The 27,381-nt window shown below is 47.1% G+C and overlaps 1 protein-coding gene across 7 annotated transcripts in view; it reads left to right on the top strand.

Annotated features, from left to right (window-relative positions):
- The window catches only part of LOC139263147 (intelectin-1b-like), a 393,914-nt gene that overhangs the window by 234,652 nt on the left and 131,881 nt on the right, over positions 1 to 27,381 (top strand). For 6 of the 7 annotated variants that reach the window (XM_070878771.1, XM_070878770.1, XM_070878769.1 and 3 more), the window contains 3 exons: positions 7,858 to 7,934; positions 22,225 to 22,331; positions 23,344 to 23,469. In XM_070878771.1, the coding sequence (XP_070734872.1) occupies positions 22,262 to 22,331; positions 23,344 to 23,469 (196 nt within the window). In that variant the 5' untranslated portion in view covers positions 7,858 to 7,934; positions 22,225 to 22,261. The remainder of the gene's footprint in view (positions 1 to 7,857; positions 7,935 to 22,224; positions 22,332 to 23,343; positions 23,470 to 27,381) is intronic. The other variant, XM_070878766.1, reaches the window with a different exon arrangement.

Here is a 27,381-nt window from a genome sequence, read left to right as displayed (position 1 = left end):
TGTCTGTAACATGGTAAGTATCTATTAACATATTCTGTGACATCATTTTCCAACCCAGGCCACTAACAGACTTGATTTAATTTTTGTATTGTGGTCAGGGCGGAATAATGTCCTGCAGTAGGGTGGGAATGAAACAAACTTAACATATCTTTAAGTTGCGGAGGAACACATCCCACAAGGTAATGCAGTTTATTTTTAAACATAAGCAGGGAATCAGCCATCTGATGGTAACTTTGGAGCTCAGTGGAGTCTGCCCATGAGGTGGGTTGTGGTAGCGGACAGCCTTGGTTATGCCATTCCATGACTTGTGCATAGGGGTCGTACTCGGACTGGAGTTGATGCAAGTCGATGGCTTGTGTTTTAGTGGCAGCCGCTACTGCAGGTATCTGAGGAGTTTCAAAAACCCAGCCTGGTACGTCCAATCCGGTTATTGTGGATTCTTTAGCCAACTGATCAGCTGCATTATTGCCCTAGGTATGGGGTGAGGAATCTCTCTGGTGGGCACACACTTTACCGATGTGACAAGGGGCAAGTCGTTTCTGGAGCACTTCCCAAAGTTTACAGAGGAGACCAGAATGTAATAGAATTTTACCATCTGACGAATAGTCCGCAGTTTCTTGGTATAGGGGCAAGGCCATAACTGCATTGCATACATAGCTGCTGTCTGACCAAATGTTTGTTGCTTCAGATGCTGTATAATGGGCGGTGAGAATAACAGCTCTCAATTCTGCTTGCTGAGCCGAGTGGGTGCTCACTCTGCGGGGGGAGGTTATATATATATGTATGTTGTAAACATTTTCAGATTTGTATTTAACTATTAAATATTTTTATTTAACTTTGCAATTGTCCTGAAGTGTCTTCTAATAATGTAAGGTAAACCATCAATACAATGTTTGGAAACAATGGCCATGGCCAGGCCAGACCAGGATGAAACGTAACGGAAGTGTAACTGTCACCAATGTAAGTTCACTCAAAATGTTCATTTATGAGCTACTGACGCAAGAGTTTTGCAGCTACGTAACTACCACGGGGCTATTCCAGTCTTGTGGAGGGGGTGGGGTGGGGGCATGGGTTCATCGCCAGGTTGATTGTCCTCCCCGAGGTCCTCGTCATCCTCCTCCTCATCCTCCTCTTCCGCCTCCCCTCTCTCCTGAGATGGACCGGCGGTCCCATCTGGCAATTGTTGTCCTCTCCTCATAGCTAGGTTATGCAACATGCAGCACACCACAATAAACTCAGTGACCTGCTCAGTGTGGTATTGTAGGTTGCCTCCTGAGTGGTCCAGGCATCTGAAGCGCTGTTTAAGCACTCCAATTGTCTTTTTGACGATACTGTGTGTGGCTATATGGTTTTCATTGTAACGCTTCGCGGCTTCCGTCTGGGGCTTACGCAGCGGGGTCTTGAGCCAGCTGTCAAGGCCATATCCTTTATCCCCAGCTGGTGTGCAACGGCCACCACACGTTAAAAAAAATCCACGCACAGGAATCTTCCACCTTTCAATATGCAGTTGAGGACTGGAATATTAGGTCCTTCATTGAAACACCTGTGAACTCATCCTTTTTTGGCATGGAAGCAAGTCATCCTCATTTCGAGGGATTGCCTATGATGATGATGATTATCCTTTATCCCCCAGCATCCAACCGTGACCTTGTGGCTGACTGTTAAACAGGTCAGAGACAGTGGTCTCATGCAAGATGTGCGCATCATGGATGCTGCCCAGAAAATTAGCATTCACTGCCATGATTATTTACTTGTGGTCGACAACGAGCTGTACATTCAGGGAGTGGAATCCCTTTCGGTTCCGAAACACCTCTGCATCCTGTAAAGGTGCTCGCAGGGCGAGTCTATTGCTCCCTGCACCTTGGGGAAGTTTGCGATTTATGAGAAACCCAAAGCCCTCTCCGTCTGTGCCTCTCTGGTCATTGAGAAGTTTATAAAGTCCATCCTGTGTGCGTAAAGGGCTTCAGTCACCTGTCAAATGGAGCAATGTGTGGTGTGCTGAGATACCGCAAATGTCGCCAGCTGTGGCCTGAAAGGAGCCCGATGCAAAGAAGGAAAGTGCCGCAGTAACCTTAACCTCAACGGACAGTGTGGTCCTGATGGTGCTGGTAGGCTGCAAATTTCCCTTAATTAGCTGTCATATCTCACTGATGATCTACTTTCTGAAGTGCAGCCTCCTAACGCACATGTTATTGGACAAGTTCAGGTATGATCGCTTTCCCCTGTAAGTGCAGTGGATGTAACGTCTCCTCCTCCTCCACAGTCTGCCCTCTCTTTCATTGGGCACATAATGCTCATCAGTATACCTTCTCCCATCTCTCGTCTGCAACATGTGATTAGTGACCAATACTGGTTGAGAAATTACAGGCCCCATCAATATAAATCGTTACAAATGCCCTTAATTTGTCCTCAATAGATTCAAATGTGATTAGATGATTGGCAAGAGTCAAAAAGGCCCTTAAACAAATTGATTCCCCTCATAAGCACTTGAAGCAGCCTTTCAGTACGGATCCTCCGACTTTCAAAATGGAGTCCATAGTGCCGAGTACTGCCGAGTAGTGCCGACTTAAGGTCAGGTGAGTGCAGCTTTTTTTCAACGACTTTTTCGCCCAGCGATCATTTCGCTGAAGTGTAGGCAGATGACGCCATTTTTTTTTAAACTTAGGCCGGGCGATGCAGATCATTCGTGTGTGCCGAAAGTTGGGCCAGCGATAAATGGGCGATAATCGGGCGCTAGTTTTCACTTTTTTATCAAAAATGCGTGATAGCCTGCATCTCAGTGCTTAAATGTGTGCTAAATGTGCGATAAATGGGCATTAAATGGGCGCTAAATGGGTGCTAAATGGACACTAAATGGACAATGATGTGCCGAAAGACTAGCCCATGGCATGTTCCTCCTCAGCCTGTGCTCAGTCAGCTGATCTCACACAATGTGGTAAAAGAATGAGAAAGAGAATCTTGCATTTGTATAGCACCTTTCACAACCTCAGGACATCCAAAGCGTTTTACAGCCAATGAAATACTTTATTGGTGTATTCACTGTTGTCATGGAGTAAATGTGGCAGCTAAATTGCGCACAAGCAAGCTCCCACAAACATCATCATCATAGGCAGTCCCTCAAAACGAGGATGACTTGCTTCCACACTGAAAATGGATGAATTCACAGATGTTTCAATGATATTCCGGATCCTGAACTACATTCTGAACGGTGGAAGATGCCTGTGCGTAGATTTTTTTTAACGTGTGTTGGCCGTTGCACCCCAGCCACCACACGGGCTTGACAGAGCTGGGTCTTGGTCCAGTGGCAAGGATTAACCAAGATGACTGGAGACCAGCTCTGCTGCACAGACCGAGTGTGCACACATATCGTAGTGTGTGCTGGCCCGTGCTGCCCCTGGGCCCTCGCCTCTTCTTGGCCCCAAACTCTCGCCTCTCCTGGGCCCCGATCACACCCCTCTATGAACTCTTGCTGCTCCTTCGCCCCGACCTCACCATTCCTGCTGTACCTGCCCACACTGCAGTCAGTCATCGCCCTCCTGCAGCAGCACGCGCTGCTCCCTGCAGTGGTATGCCACCACACGCTGCTCCCTCTAATGGCCCCGGCCTGCTGATGGTCTTGCAGGCTGGGACTGCACCGATTTCTGGGCCGAGCTGCCTCACGCTGCTTCCTCTAATGGCCCCGGCTGACGACCAGAATCGGATCTTGGGGAAAACTGGTACAGGGCGTGTGTTGGTATGGCTGTACATTCCCACAAACAGCAATGTGATGATGACCAGATTGAAATACATGGAGCAGAAAAGAAGTAGATGAGATTGAGATGTTACAATTGGGCTCACTATCAATAAATGGGAGGATACTGAGAGGAGTAGAGGAACAGAGGGACCTTGGAGTGTATGTCCACAGATCGGTAAAGGTAGCAGGACAGTTTGATAAGATAGTTAAAAAGGCATAAGGAATGCTTTCCTTTATTAGCCGAAGCCTAGAATATAAGAGCAGGGAAGTTATGCTGGAACTGTATGCAACACCTGTTAAGCCACAACTGGAGTAGTGCGTTCAGTTCTGGTCACCACATTACAGGAAAGATGTGATTGCACTAGAGAGGGTGCAGAGGACATTTACAAGGATGTTGCCAGGACTGGAACATTTTAGACATCCTTTATAAAAACAGCTATTTATCCTGTAAAAAATGGTCTTGTTTTTCTCATTAAATAGATTCATGACATTTTAATATGAGAGGTTTTTATTCTGTAAGATTGTGCCTTGACTCTACACTTTACAGGGTCCGGACTTGTGAGACAGAACAATATAGACACAGGATATCTCGTTTCCCCTCACGGGGTAACCTTTACTTAAAATTCAACAAAAGTCTACAAGTAAATATCCAATTGCATCAATACACAACAGTTACTGTAGCAACCTACCCTGTAGGACTTACTTTACTTACAGTTCATTTACTTTATCATTGACCGAATTTCAGCAAAACTCACACTTAAGAAATACAACCAGTGGTCAAACACCTCGGGCTAGACTTTCCACTTCACATCGCCCATCTATGGCCCATCTATGGCCCAAAATGGATGTCTATCGCCCATTTTGAACAAAAAGTGGAAACTCGGCCCAAAACATCGCCGGAAAAGCAGGTGCCTAAGTTTCCATTTTGATCGCCCAAATGATCGCCCACACAAAGCCCATCCCAAGTTTCAGCACCTAGCATGCACTTCGCTGGGTCAATGCAAGGCCCAAAAGAGTGCTGAGAAATAATAGCTTTTTCTGGGTCTCAGAGAAGGAAATGGGCACTACGGACGCTATTTTGAACTTCGGAGGAAGGGTGGAGGATTAACTGTGAGTTATTTAGAGAGTGAATATAAAATTAATTGCACTCAGAATATTGGAATAGGGAATATAAAGAGGTATTATCAAGTTATTTTTGGTAAATAGGTTTTATATATTGAAATTATTTTGTAAATAGCTTTTACATAGTGAAGTTATTTACTGATATTGTTTGTGCCTTTCAAACTGACTGGTATACAGCGTAGAGTACAGAGAATACAGAGTACAGTGATTAGAGAGTATAGAGTGAGAGATTATTAAAATTAGTGAAAGTAATTATCGATAGTGATGGGGCCTATGCTTTCCCTGCCTTTAATTGCAACTGTTTACACACTGGTTACTGAAAGGATCAATCGAAGAGGTGGCAGAGTAATGCGTAGACGGAGACGAAGACAGAGGAGGAGACCATACAGCCAACGGAGGCACTTGGAAAAGCAATCTTTCCTGAACTTGTCTGAAAATGCTTGCCTTAGGAGGCTGCGATTCTGGAAGGAGGTCATCGGTGAGATATGTCAAATCGTCAAGGGTGATGTGCAGCTTTCCAGCACCATCAGAACCGCACTGTCCATTGAGGTGAAGGTTACTGCTGGCCTAGCCTTCGATGCATCGGGATCTTTTCAGGCTTCAGCTGGTGACATCTGCCATATCTCTTAGCATGCTACACACTGCTGCATTCGACAGGTGACTGAAGCCCTTTATGCTCCAGGATAGACTTCATAAGCTTCCCAATGACCAGGGAGGCACAGACCAAGAGGGCTTTGTGTTTCTATAGGATTTCACAGTTCCCCAAGATACAGGGAGCAATAGACTGCACGCACATTGCCCTGAAAGCACTCTTAAAGAACGTGGAGGTGTTTCGTAACAGAAAGGGGTTCCACTCACTAAATGTGCAGCTTGTTGTCGACCTCAATCAAACAATTTTAACAGTCAATGCTACATTTCCTGGCAGCATCCATGATACGCACATCTTACGTGAAAGTGCTATTCCTGACCTGTTTGTCAATCAGCCAGAAGGTCACAGTTGGATGCTGGAGGATAAAGGGTACGGCCTTGCAAATTGGCTGATGACCCCTCTGCGTAATCCCGTCACTAAATCACAGAAACGATATAATGAAAGTCACATAGCAACTCGCAGCATCGTTGAAAAGACAATTGGAGTCCTAAAGCAACGCTTCAGATGCCTGGATCATTCTGGAGGCAGCCTGCAGTACCACCCTGATCAGGTAGCAAAGTTTATTGTGGTGTGTTGCATGCTGCATAACCTAGCTATAAAGAGATGACAAATAATGCCAGATCATGCTGCAGGTCCACCTCCAGAAGGAGATGAGGCAGAAGAGGCAGCCGGCGAGAATGAAGAGGAGGAACAAGTGGGAGAGGACATGGGTGAGGACATCGGGGAGCTTAATCAGCCTGGTGATCTAGCACCAGTACCATCACACCTCTCCCGAAGACCAGTAGCCAGTGGCAGTTACACGGCCGCTAAGCTTTTGTGTCAGCAGCTCATTAATGAACGCTTTGCATGAACTATTAATTGTGGATATTCAAATATTCAATTACAGTTAGGGTTAATCAAAAGTTACATTTGCGTGGGGTTTCCTTGTTGTATTGCCTGCACTGGCCTATCATTGGAATTAGTTTAAGTAAAGTTTTTAAAGTACTGGCATAATAAAAGTACTGGTATAATAACAGAATAAACAAACAAATATGGATGAAAAAGTGTACATTTGTAAACTAATGTAACTAAGAGGGAAGGAACAAAAGTTGTTGAATTAAAGTTTTTTTTTTATTAACAAAGATTGAAAATTTTTTATAAACTAATGAACAACACCCTCCCTCCAACCCCCTGCCCACCCCCCGTACCAACTCACCCTTCCCTCAAATCCCCAAAACGTTATAAGATGAAAAAACAATTAAACATTTAAGTAAGAACATTTATTGAACTTTTGAAAAACATTCCCCCCTCCCTACCTGCGGCCACGTTTCCCTCCAGGTCCTGTCCCATCCCGTGTTCACACCCCACCGGTCCGGTGTGTGTGCTTCATTCGATGTCGACGTGACCACGTTGGCAATCTCTGCCCATATCCTCCTATATGCACGGGGTGGAGCTTTCCCATACCCACCCGTGTCAGATCCTCCCATCTCATGCTAACTATATTATCAGGGGCCTCATTGGCCTCCTCGCTGAAGGGCTTGGTCCTTTGCCTTTCACTTGATCCCTGCATTATTTCTACAATTAAATGCTGCTGATAAATTTTTCACTGGAATTCTCAGTATTTCAAAATTGTTAACTTTCCAAAAAGATTTTCACTGTACTTTTCAGTATTTCAAAGTTTTTAAAATTCGAACAAAAATCGAACGATGTCTAATTTTTGCAGATTTAAGTTTAAATTCCAGCAATGCAACCATACAACCCAAAACGCCTCTCTCCTCTCTTTCTCTCTCTCTGACCCTCCCAGTGCTTCTGAGCATGTCTGATGACCCTGATCTCTCAAAATGTGGCAAAGAAAATCGACCTAAAAAAAATACTACACCATGCGCAGAATGCCGTTGCTAGGGAAGCTTTTTTTTTCTTCTTTGACTTCCGTTTTCTTTGGGCGATCGTGAGATCACCGAAAAATCAGATCGCGCATTTGACATCGCCGGGGTAAGGCTGAGTGGAAAATCGCAAAAAGAAAAATGGGCCTTTTGCTGTTGATCAGCAAGGGAAATACGTCCCACATTGCTGGAACAAGGCCCATTTTTGGGGGCCTTAGCCACCTAGTGGAAAATCTAGCCTAGTAATTAGTCCGTGGCTCTTTGGTTGGCAACTGGCCAAGTTGCGCTCTCTTCGCATGCAACCGCTGATGAGAGACTTTGCACTGTAATTATACTTAGAAAATTGGCTATTGGTCTACTGCATGCATGATCCAAACTATCCAGACTATCAAAAAGGTTTATGTTCCAGTCCAATGTAATTTCTGTGAGCTTTGTTGGTTCTCTTATCAATCCCTGGGACAGTTACTGAGACTGGGATTGTTCTCTTACAGTCTTATCAATCCTTGGGACAGTTTTCAAGTTCAATGTTCAAACCCTGGACAACAAAAAACCACGTGTGATTATTAAGGTCAGTCTGACTCCCGTCACAAGAAGGGTCTTGAATTTCCTTCATACTTGCGCACAGAGATATGGGTAACCGGATATGCCCAAATCACCTCAATCTTTTATTGCTGTCTATCAAACCCTCTGCCCAAAAGCATTTCAATCCATAAACCTGGCTCTGCCCCAGGTTACAGAGCCCCATTACAAGCTTCCTGTAGTTACGTTTGCCCAAGGGCTCGCTTGAAATTACAACCAGGTTTGCAGGTAAGGCGGGTAATTTTTCTGTTTTATTGCAATTTTTTGTGCATTTAAAAAAAGTTATCTTCTCTGTGACATGTTCTGCAATTTCTGTTTCTTTGAAAACATTTTCATGGCATATCTTTTGTCAAACCCTTTGTTTTGAAGTGTGAGAGACGAGAATCTCTGGAGGAGCCAAGTGACTTAGGTGTCCATGTACACAAATCACTAAAAGCTAATGCATAGTTACGAGAAGCAATCAAAGAGGCTAATGGTATGTTAGCTTTCATCAAAGGGGAGGAAATTATACTTCAGCTGCATAAAGCTTTCATCAGACCCCATCTGGAGTTGTGTGTTCAGTTCTGGGCACCGCTCCCCAGGAAGGATATATTGCCCTTGGAGTGGGGGCATCGCAGTTTCACCAGAAGGATACCGGGGCTAAAAGGGTTAAACTGTGAGGACACGTTCTATAAATTTGAGCTGTATTCCCTTGAATATAGGAAATTATGGGGTGATGTGATCGAGGTGTTAAAGATGATTAAAGAATTTGGGAGGGTAGATGGAGAGAAACTATTTGCTCTGGTGGGGGAGTCCAGAACAAGAGGTGGGGGGGGGGGGGGGTAACTTTACAATTCGTGATAGGCCATTCAGGAATCAAATTAGGATGAAATATTCACACAAAAGCTAGTAGAAATCGAGAATTCTTCCCCCCAAAATGCTGTGATGTTCGGAGAATTGGCCCTTTCAAGATTGAGTTCGATAGATTTTTGTTAGCTAGGGTTATAAAGGGATATGGAGCACAGACGGGAAAATAAAGTTGAGGTGCAACTCAGCCACAATCCAAGTGAATGTCGGCGTAGGCCCAAGGGACTGAACGGCCTTCTCCTGATCCTTTGGGACTGAGAATCTGATGAGAGGTCAGCGGGAGGCTGGGAATTTGAGAGAGGAGAGCGGGAGGCTGAGAATGTGAGAGAGGAGAGCGGGAGGCTGGGAATGTGAGAGAGGAGAGCGGGAGGCTGGGAATGTGAGGGAGGTCAATGGGAGGCTGGGAATGTGAGAGAGGAGAGCGAGAGACTGGGAATGTGAGAGAGGTTAGCGGGAGACTGGGACTGTGAGAGAGGTTAGCGGGAGACTGGGAATGTGAGGGAGCTCGGCGGGAGACTGGGAATGTGAGGGAGGTCGGCGGGAGACTGGGAATGTGAGGGAGATCGGTGGGAGACTGGGAATGTGAGAGAGGAGAGCGGGAGGCTGGGAATGTGTGAGAGATCAGCGGGAGGCTGGGAATGTGAGAGAGGAAAGCGGGAGACTGGGAATGTGAGAGAGGTCAGCGGGAGGCTGGGAATGTGAGAGTGGAGAGCTGGAGACTGAGAATGTGACGGAGGAGAGCGGGAGGCTGGGAATGTGAGAGAGGAGAGCGGAAGGCTGGGATTGTGAAGGAGGTCAGCGGGAGGCTGGGAATGTGAGAGAGGTCCGTGGGAGGCTGGGAATGTGAGGGAGGTCAGCGGGAGACTGGGACTGTGAGAGAGATTAGCGGGAGACTGGGAATGTGAGGAAGCTCGGCGGGAGACTGCGAATGTGAGGGAGGTCAGCGGGAGACTGGGAATGTGAGGGAGATTGGTGGGAGACTGGGAATGTGAGGGAGGTCGGCCGGAGGCTGGGAATTTAAGAGGCACGGGAGATTTGGAGCCTGTGAGAGGGGAATGGGAACAAAGACTCTGCAAATCGGAAATGGAGGAGTGAATAGGAAACCAAGAAGTATGAAATTAGGAAATGAGAGGCTTTAGGGAGGGTGGAACTTAAAACAATCACTATCACTAAAGAAGTAATACTCAGTAAAATAATGAGACGAAAGGAGGACAAGTCCCCTGCACCTGATGGCTTGCATCCTAGGGTCTTAAAAGAAGTGGCTGCAGAGATAGTGGATGCTTTGGTTGTAATCGACCAAAATTCCCTGGATTCTGGGGAAGTCCCAGCAGATTGGAAAACTGCAAATGTAATGCCCCTATTTAAAAAAGGAGGCAGACAGAAAGCAGGAAACTATAGACCAGTTAGCCTAACATCTGTCATTGGGAAAATGCTGGAGTCCATTATTAAGGAAGCAGTAGCAGGACATTTGGAAAAGCATAATTCAGTCAAGCAGAGTCAGCATGGTTTACAAAAAGGGAAATCATGTTTGACAAATTTTCTGGAGTTCTTCGAGGATGTAACACGCAGGTGGATAAGGGGGAACCAGTGGATGTGGTGTAATTGGATTTCCAGAAGGCATTTGATAAGGTGCTACATGAAAGGTTACTGCACAAGGTAAAAGTTCACGGGGTTGGGGGTAATATATTAGCATTGATAGAGTATTGGCTAACTAATAGATAACAGAGAGTCGGGATAAATGGATCAGTTTCCAGTTGGCAAACAGTAACTAGCGGGGTGCCACAGGGATCAGTGCTGGGGCCTCAACTATTTACAATCTATATTAAAGACTTGGATGAAGGGACTGAGTGTAATGTAGCCAAGTTTGCTGATGATACAAAGATAGGTGGGAAAGCAAGTTGTGAGGTGGACACAAAAAATCTGCGAAGTGATATAGACAGGTTAATGAATGGGCAAAAAATTGGCAGATGAAGTACAATGTGGGAAAATGTGAGGTTATCCACTTTGGCAGAAAAATTAGAAAAGCAAATGATTATTTATATGGAGAAAAATATCAAAGTGCTGCAATACAGAGGTACCTGGGGGTCCTTGTGCATGAAACACAAAAAGATAGTATGCAGCTATAGCAAGCAATCAGGAAGCCACATTTAAGGGGGAGACAGAAAGATTTTTGAGCGATAGGGGAATAAAAGGTTATGGGGAACGGGCAGGGAATTGGAGTTGAGTCCATGACTAGATCAACCATGATCTTAATAAATGGTGGAGCAGGCTCGAGGGGCAAAGTTGCCTACTCCTGCTTCTATTTCTTATGTTCTTATGTTCCAGGTCAGGGATGTTATGTCTTGAATAAAGAGTCAGACTGGATACTGCCAGCTCAAAGTAGGGTGTGACCATAGTCCTTTATTACAGATCTCACAGTGTCTCTCCAGCCTATGAGGCCTCCTTATATACAGGTTTTCCTAAGGGATTGTGGGATCCCTTGGGACTCCAGGGGATAAGCCTTCTGGTGGTTAGACATGGCATTTACTGGTTTACATACATAACAACACTCCCCCCTCAAAGTCAATAGTCTAACTATTTACAATGTGAGTCGATCTGGGGCCTTCCTTTCCCTGGTTGATCGCCTTGGTGCAAATGCTGGTTTTGGTGAGTCGTTTGTTGGGCCCTCGCCGGGCTATTGCTCAGCTGACCTTGCTGGGTTGCTGGGGGTGGTGAGTCCTGCTGGGCTGCTGTGGGTGATGGGTTCTACTTCGTGGTCAACCGCTGGGTTGGTTGCCACTTGTGTGTGTGTTGGAGGGTCGAAAAAGGTGGAGCCTATTGTGAGTTGTTCTGGATAGTCCGTAAATCTGAGTTTGGTTTGGTCCAAGTGTTTCCTGCAGGTGAGTCCATTGACCACAAATACGTTACTCCCCTCTTTGGCCAAAACAATGCCAGGAAGCCACTTGGGACCTTGTCCATAGTTCAACACAGGATAATTGATCTCAATTTCGCGTGACACATTTGCGTGATCATGATATGTATTCTGTTGAAGCCGTCTGCTCTCTGCCTGTTCATGTAGATCAGCTTGTACTAATGAGAGCGTTGTCTTAAGTGTCCTTTTCATGAGCAGTTCAGCGGGAGGGACCTCAGTGAGCGAGTGGGGTCTTGTGCGGTAACTAAGCAGGACTCGGGATAAGCGAGTCTGCAGTGAGCCTTCAGTTACCACGTCAAGCTTTGCTTGATTGTTTGAACTGCTTGTTCAGCCTGACAGTTGAACGCTGGTTTCAACGGGGCAGATGTCACATGTTTGATCCCATTGCGGGTCATGAACTCTATGAACTCAGCACTGGTAAAGCATGGTCCATTGTCACTTACAAGGATATCAGGCAGGCCATATGTGGCAAACATGGCCCGTAGGCTTTCAATGGTGGTAGCGGACGTGCTTGCCGACATTATCACACATTCAATCCATTTGGAGTACTCATCTACAACCACTAAAAACATTTTTCCCAAGAAAGGGCCTGCATAGTCAACATGGACCCTGGACCATGGTTTGGAGGGCCAGGACCATAAACTTAGTGGCGCCTCCCTGGGTGCATTGCTTAACTGTGGACATGTATTACATTTGTGCGTGCAAGACTCGAAGTCTGCAACAATACTAGGCCACCACACATGGGATCTGGCTATCGTTTTCATCATTACGATGCCTGGGTGAGTGCTGTGGAGATCAATGATGAAAGTGTCCCTGCCCTTTTTTGGCACCACCACCCGATTATCCCATAGGAGGCAGTCTGCCTAAATAGACATTTTATCTTTGTGCCACTGGTACGGCTTTATTTCCTCCTGCATCTCTAACGGGACACTAGACCAACTCCTGTGGAGCACACAGTTTTTTACTAAGGACAATAAGGGGTCCTGGCTCGTCCAGGTTCTAATCTGTCGGGCGGTAACAGGTGATTGCTTACTCTTGAATGCTTCCATTACCATGACTAAATCTGCGGGCTGTGCCATCTCCATCCCTCTGGTGGACAATGGAAACCTACTGAGAGCATCGGCACAGTTTTCTCTGCCTGGCCTGTGGCGGATGGCATAGTTATATGCGGACAACGTGAGCGCCCATCTCTGGATGCGGGCCAATGCATTCGTATTTATCCCCTTGCTTTCAGAAAAGAGGGATATAAGCGGCTTATGGTTGGATCCCAATTCAAATTTGAGCCCAAACAGATATTGATGCATTTTCCTTACCCCGTAATCATACGCTAATGCTTCTATTTCGATCATACTGTAGGCTGTCTCAGCCTTATACAGACTTCTGGATGCATAAGCAACGGGTTGCAATTTCCTAAATTCAATAGCTTGTTGCAATACAACCCGATCTCTTATGACGACGCATCACATGCTAGTACCAAACACTCACAAGGATTGTACAACACAAGCAATTTGTTTGAACATAACAGCTTCCTAGCTTTCTCAAAGGCATTTTCTTGGCTTTTACCCATTCATCTCCTTTACGCAGTAAAGAGTGCAGGGGTTCTAACAATGTGCTGAGGCCCGGTAAGAAGTTACCAAAATAGTTCAGGAGTCCTAGAAACGACTGCAGCTCCGTCACGTTCTGTGGTCTCGGTGCATTCTTGATTGCCTCCGTCTTCGAATCGGTGGGCCTAATGCTGTCCGCCGCGATTCTTCTCCCCAGGAAATCCACTTCAGGCACCAGGAAAACGTACTTTGAGCATTTTAGCCTGAGCCCCACACGATTAAGCAGATTAAGAAGCTCCTCCAGGTTCTGCAGGTGCTCGACGGTGTCCCGACCTGTAACCAAGATGTCGTCCTGGAAGACCACGGTGTGCGGGACTGACTTCAGCAAGCTTTCCATATTCCTCTGGAATATCGCCGCGACCGATTGAATCCCAAACAGGCATCTGTTGTAAATGAAGAGATCTTTGTGCATGTTGATGCAGATGAGGCCTTTCGATGATTCCTCCAGCTCTTGCGTCATGTAGGCTGAGGTTAAGTCCAGCTTTGTGAACGTTTTCCCTCCCGTCAGCGTCGCAAATAGGTCGTCTGCCTTCGGTAGCGGGTATTGATCCTGCAGTGAGAAATGATTGATAGTTATTTTATAATCACGACAGATTCTGATGGTGCCATCTCCCTTGAAGACTGAAGCAATCTGACTGGCCCACTCATTGAATTCGATCGGCAAAATGATGCCTTCTCATTGCAGCCTGTCCAGTTCGATCTCCACCCTCTCTCTCATCATGTAAGGTATTGCTCTCACATTGTGAGGGATGGGTCGCGCCCCCAGAATCAAACGGATCTGCACTTTTGCTCCTTGGAACTTCCTGATGCCTGGTTCGAACAGTGAGGGGAACTTGTTTAGGACCTGGGTACATGAGGTGTCGTCAACGGACGAAAGCGCTCGGACGTCGTCCCAGTTCCAGCGTATCTTTCCCAGCCAGCTCTTGCTGAACAGCGTGGGGCCATCGCCCGGTACCACCCAGAGTGGTAACTCGTGCACCGCTCCATCGTAGGAGACCTTTACAGTAGCACTGCCGATTACGGGAATCAATTCCTTTCTGTACATTCTCAGTTTAGTACGAATGGGAATCAGGACTGGCCTTGAGGCCTTGCTGCACCACAATTTATCCAAAGACTTTTTGCTCATTATGTACTGGCTTGCGCCCGTGTCCAGCTCCTTGGACACTGGGAGTCCATTTAATTCAACCATCAGCATTATCGGGGGACACTTTGTGGTAAATGTGTGACCCCATATACCTCTGTCTCCTTGGTCTGAGGCTGTGGTTCATCGCGATCCACCGTGGATCTGTCCTCCTCTGCAAAATGGTGGTTTGCTGGATTAGCAGGGTTTTCAGCTCGCCTGCACATGCGTTGGAGGTGTCCCATTGTTCCACAGCCGTTGCAAACGTATCGTTTGAAGTGGCATGAATGGAAAAGATGATCACCCCCGCACTGCCAACAAGGTGTAAATGACCTTGTACTCACCACCCTTGATGGTGGACTCTGAGTCATCTGCAGACATGCAGCTGCAGGCACGCATGCCCTGCCCTGTACATTTCGATTTGAAAACAACATTACATTGTTCACAGTACTTGCAGCAGCACTCGTGTGCTGAGAAATGTTTTTGGTATTGTCACTGGTGGCGATAACCCACCGGGCTATCGCGATGGCTTTATTCAAGGTTGGGGTCTCTACAGTCAAAAGTTTGCGAAGTATTACTTCATGGCCAATGCCAAGTACAAAGAAGTCCCTGAGCATATGCTCCAAGTGTCCTTCAAATTTGCAATGTCCTGCAAGGTGCCCCAGTTCGGCGACGTAGCTCGCCACTTCCTGGCCTTCAGACCTCTTGTAGGTGCAGAACTGATACCTCGCCATCAGAACGCTTTCCTTCGGGTTTAGATGTGCACAACTTATCATATGACTTGTCTGTGGGTTTCGCTGCAGCGAGCAGATTTTTCATGACGCCATTCGTTGGTGCCCCGCAAACGGTGAGGAGGATCGCCCTTCGTTTGGCAGCGTTCGCTTCTCCTTCCAGCTCGTTGGCCACGAAGTATTGGTCGAGTCGCTCCACAAAGGTTTCCAGATCATCTCCCTCTGACAATTTCTCCAGGATGCCCAGGGATTAAGCCATTCGGCCCTTCGAGCCTGCCCCACCATTCAATAAGATCATGGCTGATCATTCACCTCAGTACCCCTTTCCTGCTTTCTCTCCATACCCTCAATCCCTTTAGCCCTAAACGCCATATCTAACTCCCTCTTGAATATATCCAATAAACTGCCATCAGCAACTCTCTGCAGTAGGGAATTCCACAGGTTAACAACTCTCTGAGTGAAGAGGTTTCTCCTTCTCCTCATCTCAATCCTAAATGGCTTACCCCTCATCCTTAGACTGTGTCCCCTGGTTCTGGACTTCCCCAACATCAGGAACATTCTTCCTGCATCTAACCTGTCCAGTACCATCAGAATTTTATATGTTTCGAAGAGATTCCCCTCTCATCCTTCTAAACTCCAGTGAATACAGGCCCAGTCAATCCAGTCTCTCCTCATAGGTCAGTCCTGCCATCCCGGGAATCAGTCTGGTGAACCTTCGCTGCACTCCCTCAATAACAAGAACATCCTTCCTCAGATTGGGAGACTGATGTACCATGACACCCAGGTCTCGTTGCACCTCCCCTTTTCCTAATCTGCCGCCATTCAGATAATATTCTGCCTTCACGTTTTTGCCACCAAAGTGGATAACCTCACATTTATCCACATTATACTACATTTGTCATGCGTTTGCCCACTCACTCAGCAACAGGCCGGAACGCCGCACCACCATAGTTGCCTGGGAACTCAGACGTTTTGACATTGACATCGCCGCCCTAAGCATGACCTGGTGGGCAGAGGAAGGCCAGTTGAAGGAACATGGTGGAGGCTACACCTTCTTCTGGAAAGGGAAACCAGAGGCAGAACGCCACCTTCATGGAGTCAGCTTTGCTGTCAAGAATGAGCTGGTCTATTGCCTCAAAGACTCTGCCTGTGGGGTTAACAAATGCCTCATGACTCTCTGTATCACCCTATCTCGGAACTAATGTGCCACAGTCATCAGTGCATACGCCCCTACACTCGATGCAACGGATGATGCTAAAGAGGGATTTTATTCCAACCTCGAGACATCCTTGTCCTGTGTCTCCACGGGCGACAAATTGATCCTCCTGGGTGATTTTAATGCCAGGGTTGGAAAAGACACAGCCCTCTGGGGAGGCATGATTGGCAGAGAGGGGGTAGGGAAAACCAACTCCAGCGGTACCCTACTCCTGACAAAATGTCTAGAACATGTACACCTCATCACCAACACCCTGTTCCGCTAGAGGGACAAATAAAAGGCATCATGGCAACATCCTCGCTCCAAACACTGGCACCTGCTTGACTATGCCATCGTCCGAGCCAGGGATCACAAGGATGTGTGCATCACCGACGCCATGACAGGAGCTGACAACTGCTAGATGGATCACTGCCTAATCCGATCCATCATCAACATTAACATTGCCCCAAAGCAGAGGGGACAGCAGAAGCAGTTCCGCAAAAAAGTTAATACCGGGGCACTGAGAAACCCAGCTAAGAGAGCCCTATACAGCCAGCACCTCACAGCCAATCTGGCATGCCTTGATGACCCTGAGATGCTGAATCCCCATAGCGCTTGGTCTGCCCTCCAGGTCTTTATAACCAGTGCCAGTGAAGAGACACTTGGTCACTCAACCAGAAAACACCAGGACTGGTTTGATGAAAATGATCAGGAGATCGAAGAACTAATAGATCGCAAGCGCAGAGCATTTCTGAGCCTCAAGCAACAGCCCAATGCAGGAGCTGCAAAACAACATTACAGACGGCTCAAGGCTCAGGTCCAACAAAAAACTCGGGACCTAAAGAACAGGTGGTGGATGAAGAAAGCACAGGAGATACAACAACTGGTCGACAGCCATGATATGCGCGAATTCTTCGCTGCAGTCAAGGCCACCTACGGTCCAAATTCCCAAGGCTGCACCCCACTCCTGGCAAAGAACAGAGAAATGCTCATCAAGGACACTGAGGCTGTCAGGGCCTGATGGAAGGAGCATTTGAAGATCTCCTCAATCGAGACTCTGCCTTTGACTCGAGTGTACTCGATTCCATCCCGCAGCATGCGACCCGCCATCAACTCAGTGAAACTCCAATGCTGCACGAGGTAGGCAAGCCATAAAACAGCTTAAAAATAACAAGGCTATGGGTGCAGATGGAATCCCTACTGAGGAGCTAAAATATGGCGGAGAGGCGCTGTTGGCATGGATACATGACCTCATCTCTCTCATCTGGAGGGAGGAGAGCATGCCGGGAGATCTCAGAGATGCAGTGATTTTCACCATTTTTAAAAAGGGGAACAAGTCCGACTGCGGCAACTACAGGGGAATCTCCCTGCTTTCAGCCACTGGGAAAGTTGTCGCTCGAGTTCTCCTCAATCATCTTCTCCCTGTGGCCGAGGAGCTCCTCCCGGAATCACAATGCAGATTTTGTCCCCTACGGGGCACAACAGACATGATCTTTGCAGCGCGCCAGTTGCAGGAAAAATGCAGGGAACATGGCCTTTTTCGATCTTACAAAGGCCTTTTAACACTGCCAACCGTGAGGGTCTATGGAGCGTCCTCCTCCGTTTCGGATGACCCCAAAAGTTTGTCAACATCCTTCGCTTGCTTCACGATGACATGCAGGCCGTGATCCTAACCAATGGATCCATTACAGACCCAATCCTCGTCCGGACCGGGGTCAAACAGGGCTGCGTTATCGCGCTAACCCTCTTCTTAATCTTCCTCGCCGTCATGCTCCACCTCACAATCAATAAACTTCCCACTGTAGTGGAACTAAACTACAGAACCAGTGGGAAGCTGTTTAACCTACTCCACCTCCAGGCTAGATCCAAGATCACCCCAACCTCTGTCGTTGAGCTGCAGTATGCGAAAAACGCCCGCATCTGTGCACATTCAGAGACTGAACTCCAGGATATAGTCAATGTATTCACTGAGAAATATGAAAGCATGGGCCTTAGGCGTAACATCCGTAAGACAAAGGTCCTGTCACCACCGCACAGCACTGCCCTCCAATCATCAAGGTCCACGGAGCGGCCCTGGATAACGTGGACCATTTCCCATATCTCGTGAGCCTCTTATCAATAAAGGCAGACATTGATGTGGAGATTCAACATCGCCTCCTGTGCACCAGCGCAGCCTTCGGCCGTCTGATGAAAAGAGTGTTGAAGACCAGGCCCTCAAATCTACCACCAAACTCATGGTCTACAGGACTGCAGTAATACTCACCCTCCTGTATGGATCTGAGGCATGGATGATGCACAAAAGGCACCTCAAAACACTGGGGTATATCACCAACGATGTCTCCGCAAGATCCTGCAAATCCCCTGGGAGGACAGGCGCACCAACATCAGTGTCCTCGATCAGGCTAACATCCCCAGTATTGAAGCACTGACCACACTCGATCAGCTTCGCTGGGCATGCCACATAGTACACATGCCAGATACGAGATTCCCGAAGCAAATGCTTTATGCGGAGCTCCTTCATGGTAAACGAGCCAAAGGAGGACATAGGAAACGTTATATGGACACACTCAAAGCCTCGCTAGTAAAGTGCGACATCACCACTGACACCTGGGAGACACTGGACACAGACCGTCTGAGGTGGAGAAAGTCCATCCGGCGGACGTTGAGCTCTTCGAGTCTCAGCGCAAAGAGCATGAAGAGACCAAGCGCAGGCAGCGGAAGGAGCGCGCGGCAAACCAGCCCCATCAACCCCTTCCCTCGACGAATGTCTGTCCCATCTGTAACAGGGTCTGTGGTTCTCGTATCGGACTGTTCAGCCATCAAAGAAGTCACTTTGGGAGTGGAAGCAAGTCCTCCTCGATTCCGAGGGACTGCCTATGATGATGATGATGACATCCTCATAAAATTCCAGAAGATTTGTCAAGCATGATTTCCCTTTCATAAATCCATGCTGACTTGGACCGATCTTGTCACTGCTTTCCAAATGTGCTGCTATTTCATCCTCAATAATTGATTCCAACATTTTCCCCACTGCTGATGTCAGGCTAACCGGTCTATAATTATCCGTTTAATCTCTCTCTCCTTTTTTAAGAAGTGGTGTTACATTAACTACCCTCCAGTCCATAGGAACTGATCCAGAGTCGATAGACTGTTGGAAAATGATCACCAATGCATCCACTATTTCTAGGGCCACTTCCAAAAGTACTCTGGGATGCAGACTATCAGGCCCCGGGGATTTATTGGCCTTCAATTCCATCAATTTCCCTATCACAATTTCCTGCCTAATAAGGATTTTCTTCAGTTCCTCCTTCTCACTCGACCCTTGGTCCCCTAGTATTTCTGGAAGGTTATTTGTGTCTTCCTTAGTGAAGACAGAACCAAAGTACTTGTTCAACTGGTCTGCCATTTCTTTGTTCCTCATTATAAATTCACCTGAATCTGACTGCAAGGGATCTACATTTGTCTTCACTAATCTTTTTCTCTTCACATATCTATAGAAGCTTTTGCAGTCAGTTTTTATGTTTCCGGCAAGTTTCCTCTCATACTCTATTTTCCCCCTCCTAATTAAACCCTTTTTCCTCCTCTGCTGAATTCTGAATTTGTCCCAGTCCTCAGGTTTGCTGCTTTTTCTGGCCAATTCATATGCCTCTTCCTTGGATTTAACACTATCCTTAATTTCCCTTGTTAGACACGGTTGAGTCACCTTCCCCATTTTAATTTTACTCCAGACAGGGTGTACAATTGTTGAAGTTTCTCCATGTGATCTTTAAATGTTTGCCATTGCCTATTCACTGCCAGCCCTTTAAGTATCATTTGCCAGTCTATTCTAGCCAATTCACATCTCATACCATCGAAGATATCTTTCCTTAAGTTCAGGACACTAGTCTCTGAATTAACTGTGTCACTCTCCATCTTGATAAAGAATTCGACCATATTATGGTCACTCTTCCCCAAGGGACCTCGCACAACAAGATTGCTAATTAGTCCTTTCTCGTTACACATCACCCACTCTAGGATGGCCAGCCCTCTAGTTGGTTCCTCGACATATTGGTCGAGAAAGCCATCCCTAATACACTCCAGGAAATCATCTTCCACCGTATTGCTACCAATTTGGTTAGCCCAATCTAAATGTAGATTAAAGTCGCCCTTGATAACTGCTGTACCTTTATTGCACGCATCCCTAATGTCTTGTTTGATGCTGTCCCCAACCTCACCACTACTCTTTGGTGATCTGTGCACAACTCCCACGAGCGTTTTCTGCCCTTTGGTATTCCGCAGCTCCACCCATACAGATTCCACATCATCCAAGCTAATCTCCTTCCTTACTATTGCATTAATGTCCTCTTTAACCAGCAATGCTACCCCACCTCCTTTCCCTTTCTGTCTATCCTTCCTGAATGTTGAATACACCTGAATGTTGAGTTCCCAGCCTTGGTCACCCTGGAACCATGTCTCCGTGATGCCAATTTTATCATATTCATTAATTGCGGCCTGTGCAGTTATTACGAATGCTCCTCGCTTTAAGGCACAGGGACTTCAGGCTTGTCTTTTTAACATACTTTGCCCCTTTAGAATTTTGCTGTAATGTGGCCCTTTTTGATTTTTGCATTGGGTCTCTCTGCCCTCCACTTTTACTTTTCTTCTTTCTTTCTTTTGCTTCTGCCCCCATTCTACTTCCCTCTGTCTCCCTGCATAGGTTCCCATCCCCCTGCCATATTAGTTTAGCCCCTCCCCAACAGCACGAGCAAACACTCCCCCGAGGACATTGGTTCCCATCCTGCCCAGGTGCAGACCGTCTGGTTTGTACTGGTCCCACCTCCCCCAGAACCGGTTCCAATGTCCCAGGAATTTAAATCTCTCCCTTCTGCACCACTCCTCAAGCCACGTATTCATCTGAGCTATCCTGTGATTCCTACTCTGATGAGCACGTGGCACTAGCAGCAATTCTTAGATGACTAACTTTGAGGTCCTACGTTTTAATTTCACTCCTAGCACCCTAAATTCAACTTGTCGGACCTCACCCCGTTTTTTATCTATATCGTTGGTTCCTATATGCACCACGACAACTGGCTGTTCATGCTCCCCCTCCAAAATGTCCTGCAAACACTCCAAGACATCCTTGACCGTTGTACCTAGGAGGCAATATTCCATCCTGGAGTCTCGATTGTGGCCTCAGAAACGTCTATCTATTCCCCTTACAATTGAATCCCCTTCCACTATAGCTCTCCCACACTTTTTCCTGCCCTCCTGTGCAGCACAGCCACCCATGGTGCCTGGACTTGGCTGCTGTTGCCCTCCCCTGATGTGTCATCCCCCCCACCAGTACCCAAAACGGTGTATCTGTTTTAGAGGGGGATGATCGCAGGGGACCTCTGCACTACCTTCCACTGTTCTTCCTGTTGGTCACCCATCCCCTATCTGTCTGTGTAACCTTTACCTGCAGTATGACCAACTCACTAAACATGCTATTCATGATAGGATGGTGGATACAGATTCAATAGTAAACTTCAAAAGGGAATTGGATAAATGAAGGAGAAAAAATTGCGGGGATACAGGGACGGAGCGGGGGAGCGACACTAACTGGATTGCTCTTCATAAGAGCCGTCAGGAACTCGATGGGCCGAATGGCCTCTTTCTGTGCTGTAATAATCTGTGATTCTCTGATTGCTTCTACTTTTAAACCAAAGCATGACTTAAATTTCCATTATTATCCATAAGTAATTTTATACAACATGGTTTCTAAAATCTATGGGCAGGAACTGACTGGGTCCTCCCAATATGTAGAATTAATGAGTTCATTCAATATTCAAAATGTCAGCAGTTAATGTGCTCTTCATCAGACCCTTTTATCTTGTCAACTTAACCTTCCCAGGATTTGACACTTGCCCCGGGAAAGCTGTTGTGAAGACATGAAGGCTGCCCTTTTTCTCCTCCTTGTCATTCTCAATATTGAGCAATCCTCCAGTCTTGGTTCTGGTGGTAAGTGACGATTCCATCATATTCTTGCACTTTGTTTACTTTGTTGAATTCAAACTGGGGTAACTAAGATATTGGACAAACTGTGCAGATCAGGTTGGATTGTGGTGTGTACAGTTTGGTCCTTTCTCAGTCTGGCTGTCCCCTATTCCCCAGAGCTAGGAAGAGATGTACAGCCCAGGGATCCTGCTCCTCCTGCAATTCCTGTTGGATGTTCATCAAAATGTCATTGGACAAAATGAGTTTGGCTCCCAAGAGATGAGCTGCACGACATTCGCTTGTCTGATTCACACTGGAAGAATCGCCAATTCAGCAATGTACCAGAGGCTGGTGGTGCCTCTGAGCTGCATCGTAACATAAATCTCTGCCTTCATTCTCACTTCTTTCTGTCCTTCTGCCCATGTGGCTCTCTTCCTGTCTGTCTGCATGTGTGGCTCTGTCAATCTAGTACTGAATCTTTCTCCCATCTCTTGCCCGCTCACTCTGTCTCTCTCTCTATTTCTCTGTTTCTAAATCTATCTTTCTGGCTCTGTCTGTCTCCTTCCCCCTCTTTGTATCTCTCTTCTTTCTGTCACACTGTGTCTGTGTTTTTGTCACGCTGCCTCTCTCTATCATTTCCTTTCCCCTCTCTCTGTCTGTGATGTCTGTTTCTTTCTTTCTGTCTCTGTCGACTTCTCTCTGTTTTCCTTTCTCGTCATCTGTGTGTCTTCCTCTCCCTCTATATCTTTCTCCCTGTACCTCATACCTCTTTTAATGGCTCCCTGATTGTCTGACTTTTTCTCTTTCACTCTGTGTCCATCCAAATACCTGTCCCTCTCAGTGTCTCTCTTTGTCCCTCTCTCTCTCTCTCTCTCTCTCTCTCTCTCTCTGTGTTTGCCTCTTCTCTTTCTCGCTGTGTCTCTCTCGGTATCTCTCTTTGCTCCTCTCTCTCCTTCTCTGTGTCTCCTTCTGTCTCTTTCTCTCTGTGTCTCGCTGTATCCAATGGTACTAAATATATCTTTGTTTTGGTTTGCAGATGAAATTGAATTTGCAAAGCATGATGTTACAATTGTCAATATACCTGGAAACTTCGAGGTAAATAGCTTCAATAATTTAACCAGGTGCTGCAGGGAACTCAAAGAGAAACATCACATCACCCAAGGTAAATGTTTTCATTTTTCATACAGCCTCTGTATTATCCAAAAGACAATGGCCTTGAGATGAACTCCCTCTCCCCAACCCCACCCAACGACGGGCGGGAGAGATTCAGGATGGGGCTTCAAGATTTAAACATGGGGAACTGGAGGTGTTCGCTGATGATTGCAGTGTTCAGTTCCATTCGCAACTCCTCAGAAAATGAAGCAGTCCGTGCCCACGTGCAGCAAGACCTGGATGACATTCACGCTTGGGCAGATAGTTGGCAAGTATTATTAGTCAGGAAATTATGTGAGGGAAATTGATGGGATTGAAGGCCGATAAATCCCCAGGGCCTGATAGTCTGCATCCCAGAGCACTTAAGGAAGTGGCCCTAGAAATAGTGGATGCATTGGTGATCATTTTCCAGCGGTCTATCGACTGTGGATCAGTTCCTATGGACTGGAGGGTTGCTAATGTAACACCACTTTTTAAAAAAGGAGGGAGAGAGAAAACGAGGACTTATAGACGGTTAGCCTGACATCGGTAGTGGGGAAAATGTTGGAATCAGTTATTAAAGATGAAATAGCAACGCATTTGGAAAGCAGTGACAGGATTGGTCCAAGCCAGCATGGATTTATGAAAGGGAAATCATGCTTGACAAATCTTCTAGATTTTTTGAGGATGTAACTAGTAGAGTGGACAAGGGAGAACCAGTGGATGTGGTGTATTTGGACTTTCAAAAAGCTTTAGACAACATCCACCCAAGAGATTGGTGTGCAAAATTAAAGCAAATGGTATTGGGGGTAATGCATTGATGTGGATAGAGAACTGGTTGGCAGACAGGAAGCAGAGAGTCGGGATAAACAGGTCCTTTTCAGAATGGCAGGCAGTGACGAGTGGGGTGCCGCAGGGCTCAGTGCTCGGACCCCAGCTATTTACAATATACATCAATGATTTAGATGAAGGAATTGAGTGTAATATCTCCAAGTTTCAGATGACACTAAGCTGAGTGGTGGTGTGAGCTGTGAGGAGGATGCTAAGAGGATGCAAGGTGACTTGGACAGGTTAGGTGAGTGGGCAAATGCATGGCAGATGCAGTATAATGTGGATAAATGTGAGGTTATCCACTTTGGTGACAAAAACGTGAAGGCAGAATATTATCTGAATGGCGACAGATTAGGAAAAGGGGAGGTGCAACGAGACCTGGGTGTCATGGTACATCAGTCATTGAAGATTGGCATGCAGGTACAGCAGGCGGTGAAAAAGGCAAGTGACATGTTTGCCTTCATAGCTCGGGGATTTGAGTATCGGAGCAGGGAGCTCTTACTGCAGTTGTACAGGGCATTGGTGAGGCCTCACCTGGAATATTGTGCTCAGTTTTGGTCTCCTAATCTGATGAAGGACATTCTTGCTGTTGAGGGAATGCAGCGAAGGTTCACCAGACTGATTCCCAGGACGGCAGGACTGACATATGAGGAGAGACTGGATCGACTGGGCCTGTATTCACTGGAATTTAAAAGAATGAGAGGGGCTCTCATAGAAACATATAAAATTCTGATGGGACTGGACAGGTTAGATGCAGGAAGAATGTTCCCGATGTTGGGGAAGTCCAGAACCAGGGGTCACAGTCTAAGGATAAGGGGTAAGCCATTTAGGACCGAGATGAAGAGAAACTTCTTCACTCAGAGAGTTGTGAACCTGTGGAATTCTCTACCGCAGCGAGTTGTTGATGCCAGTTCATTAGATATATTCAAGAGGAAGTTAGATATGGCCCTTATGGCTGAAGGGATCAAGGGTATGGAGAGAGAGCAGGAAAGGGGCACTGAGTTGAATGATCAGCCATGATCTTATTGAATGGTGGTGCAGGCTCGAAGGGCCGAATGGCCTACTCCTGCACCTATTTTCTATGTTTCTATGTAAGTGAGATTTGCACTACACAAGTGTCAGGCAATGACTAACTCAAACAACAGGAGTCTAACAACCTCCCTTTGACATTCTACAGCATTACCTGTGGTGTTTGCAGGCAGTGTACAGGTGACCTCTTGGTCTCCACTTGTTGCACCCTCTGGTGGTACAGGCATATTGTATACAGTGTAACGATACATTCATTGGTCTTATGTAACTGTACATTGAGTGTACAGGGTATATACATACATAACATCACCCCTCCCCCTAAGTCTTGTGCCGCTGGCCTTTGCAGTGGGTGCTATGGTCCTCTACTTGAGTGCCCAAAGCCCTTGCACTTTGTCTGTGCTTGGGGATGGTTCTCTCCCTGTGGATCCCCAGGTCCTTATTGCCACAACATTGGGAAATGGTCAGCAGTGGACGGTTGGAGGTTGAAGTGGTGTTTGTGTGAGTTCTGGGTGTGATCCATGTGTCCATGGCTACATACCCCCATTTCCCCTCCCGCCATACATAGACCATGTGTGTGGCTCAACATTTGCATTTACATACATGTACAAAAAGAAGGATTGGTTTCGTGACTGGGTTTAGCAGTGGTGGAACAAGTCCATTTTACAGGTTAGGTACATACATGGTATTACAGTCTTACCCCTGGGGTGCAGGTGCAGGTGGGTGAGGACACTATTTCCAGAGTCACTGGACTGTGTCCAGGTTGTCTGATGCCGGCGCTGCGCCCCCTGCCAGCTGGGTGAGCTCGAGTCGCTCCCTTGGCTGGGTCTCGGGGCCTTTGCCATTGCCTAGTGGTGGCAGAACCACAGGAATGTGTGGCCTCCCTGTTCTCCTTTGAGGGCTGCAGGGTCTCCCTGCTGCCCTTCAGCAGTAGTGGGAGCCTGGTCATCCCAGGTCCCCTCGGGAGCGCTGAAGGTTGCTGGCCTCTTGCTCCCTGTGCTGGCCCTGGTGACCAGTGAGGGAGAGCCGATCTGGGGCAGGGTGCCAGTAGTGGTGCCTGTGCTGATCGCTGGCCCTGCAGTGGGTAAGTTCCCACTGTGTGTGGCCACGCTCCCTGGGGCATCACCTTGGTCCCTGCAGCACAGGCTACATGATTGGGTAGCCCGCTGGACCTGCATGCTTCAAACAGGAGATCCCCCTTGGTTTTGTCGGTGAGCATCTTCAACCCGGCATCACACTTTATTCCATCGTTTACATTCATGAAACATTGGCTCCGATCGCTTTCAAGTACGAGTTTACGTTTGTCAATTACTTCTTTACGCTCAATTACATATTTTTCCTGTATATTATCAGCATCGCTGTACAATGTTACATTTAGATACTTGAGTTCATCAGTTACACCTTTTCTGCGTATCCTACTGGCATCGCTGTTCAACGGTACAGTTAAATACTTGCATTTGTTAATTATATGTCTTACTTTAGTATCACGGCATCTCTGTACAAAAAGTGGAACTGTCCCTTTAATTGTTCTGGGTTGCTGGTCTCCTTTAACAGTGCCTTGCAATCTTTACCACAATCCGGTTCGCTGCTCGGTATCACATGTTGCTCCCTCAACGCTGCCTCTCGAGGTCTGGTTGCAGCCATCTTGATTTCAGGCATTTCGCCTCTTGGTGCAGGCGCCATCTTTTCACTCTTCTCGAGGTAGGTTGCGGTGATCCTTCTCTCCCCGAGAGGCGGAGTGGGGAGATCGAGGCGGCCTACAAAAGGCCCAGCATCGAGGAGAGGCTCAGGAGTTCGTGACTCGGCGAGAGGCGGAGTGGGGAGATCGAGGCGGCCTACAAAAGGCCCAACATAGAGGAGAGGCTCGGGAGTTCGTGACTCGGCGAGAGACGGAGCGGGGAGATCGAGGAGAGGCTCGGGAGTTTGGGAGTCGGTGAGAGGCAGAGTGGGGAGATCGAGGAGAGGCTCGGGAGTTCGTGACTCGGCGAGAGGCGGAGTGGGGAGATCGAGGAGAGGCTCGCGAGTTTGGGAGTCGGCGAGAGACAGAGCGGGGAGATTGAGGAGAGGCTCGGGAGTTCGGGAGTCA

Source organism: Pristiophorus japonicus, chromosome 4, assembly GCF_044704955.1.
Source record: "Pristiophorus japonicus isolate sPriJap1 chromosome 4, sPriJap1.hap1, whole genome shotgun sequence".
NCBI lineage: Eukaryota > Metazoa > Chordata > Chondrichthyes > Pristiophoridae > Pristiophorus > Pristiophorus japonicus.
The sequence above is the reverse complement of the archived record's forward strand: the minus strand, read 5'-3'. Positions and strand labels throughout refer to the sequence as shown.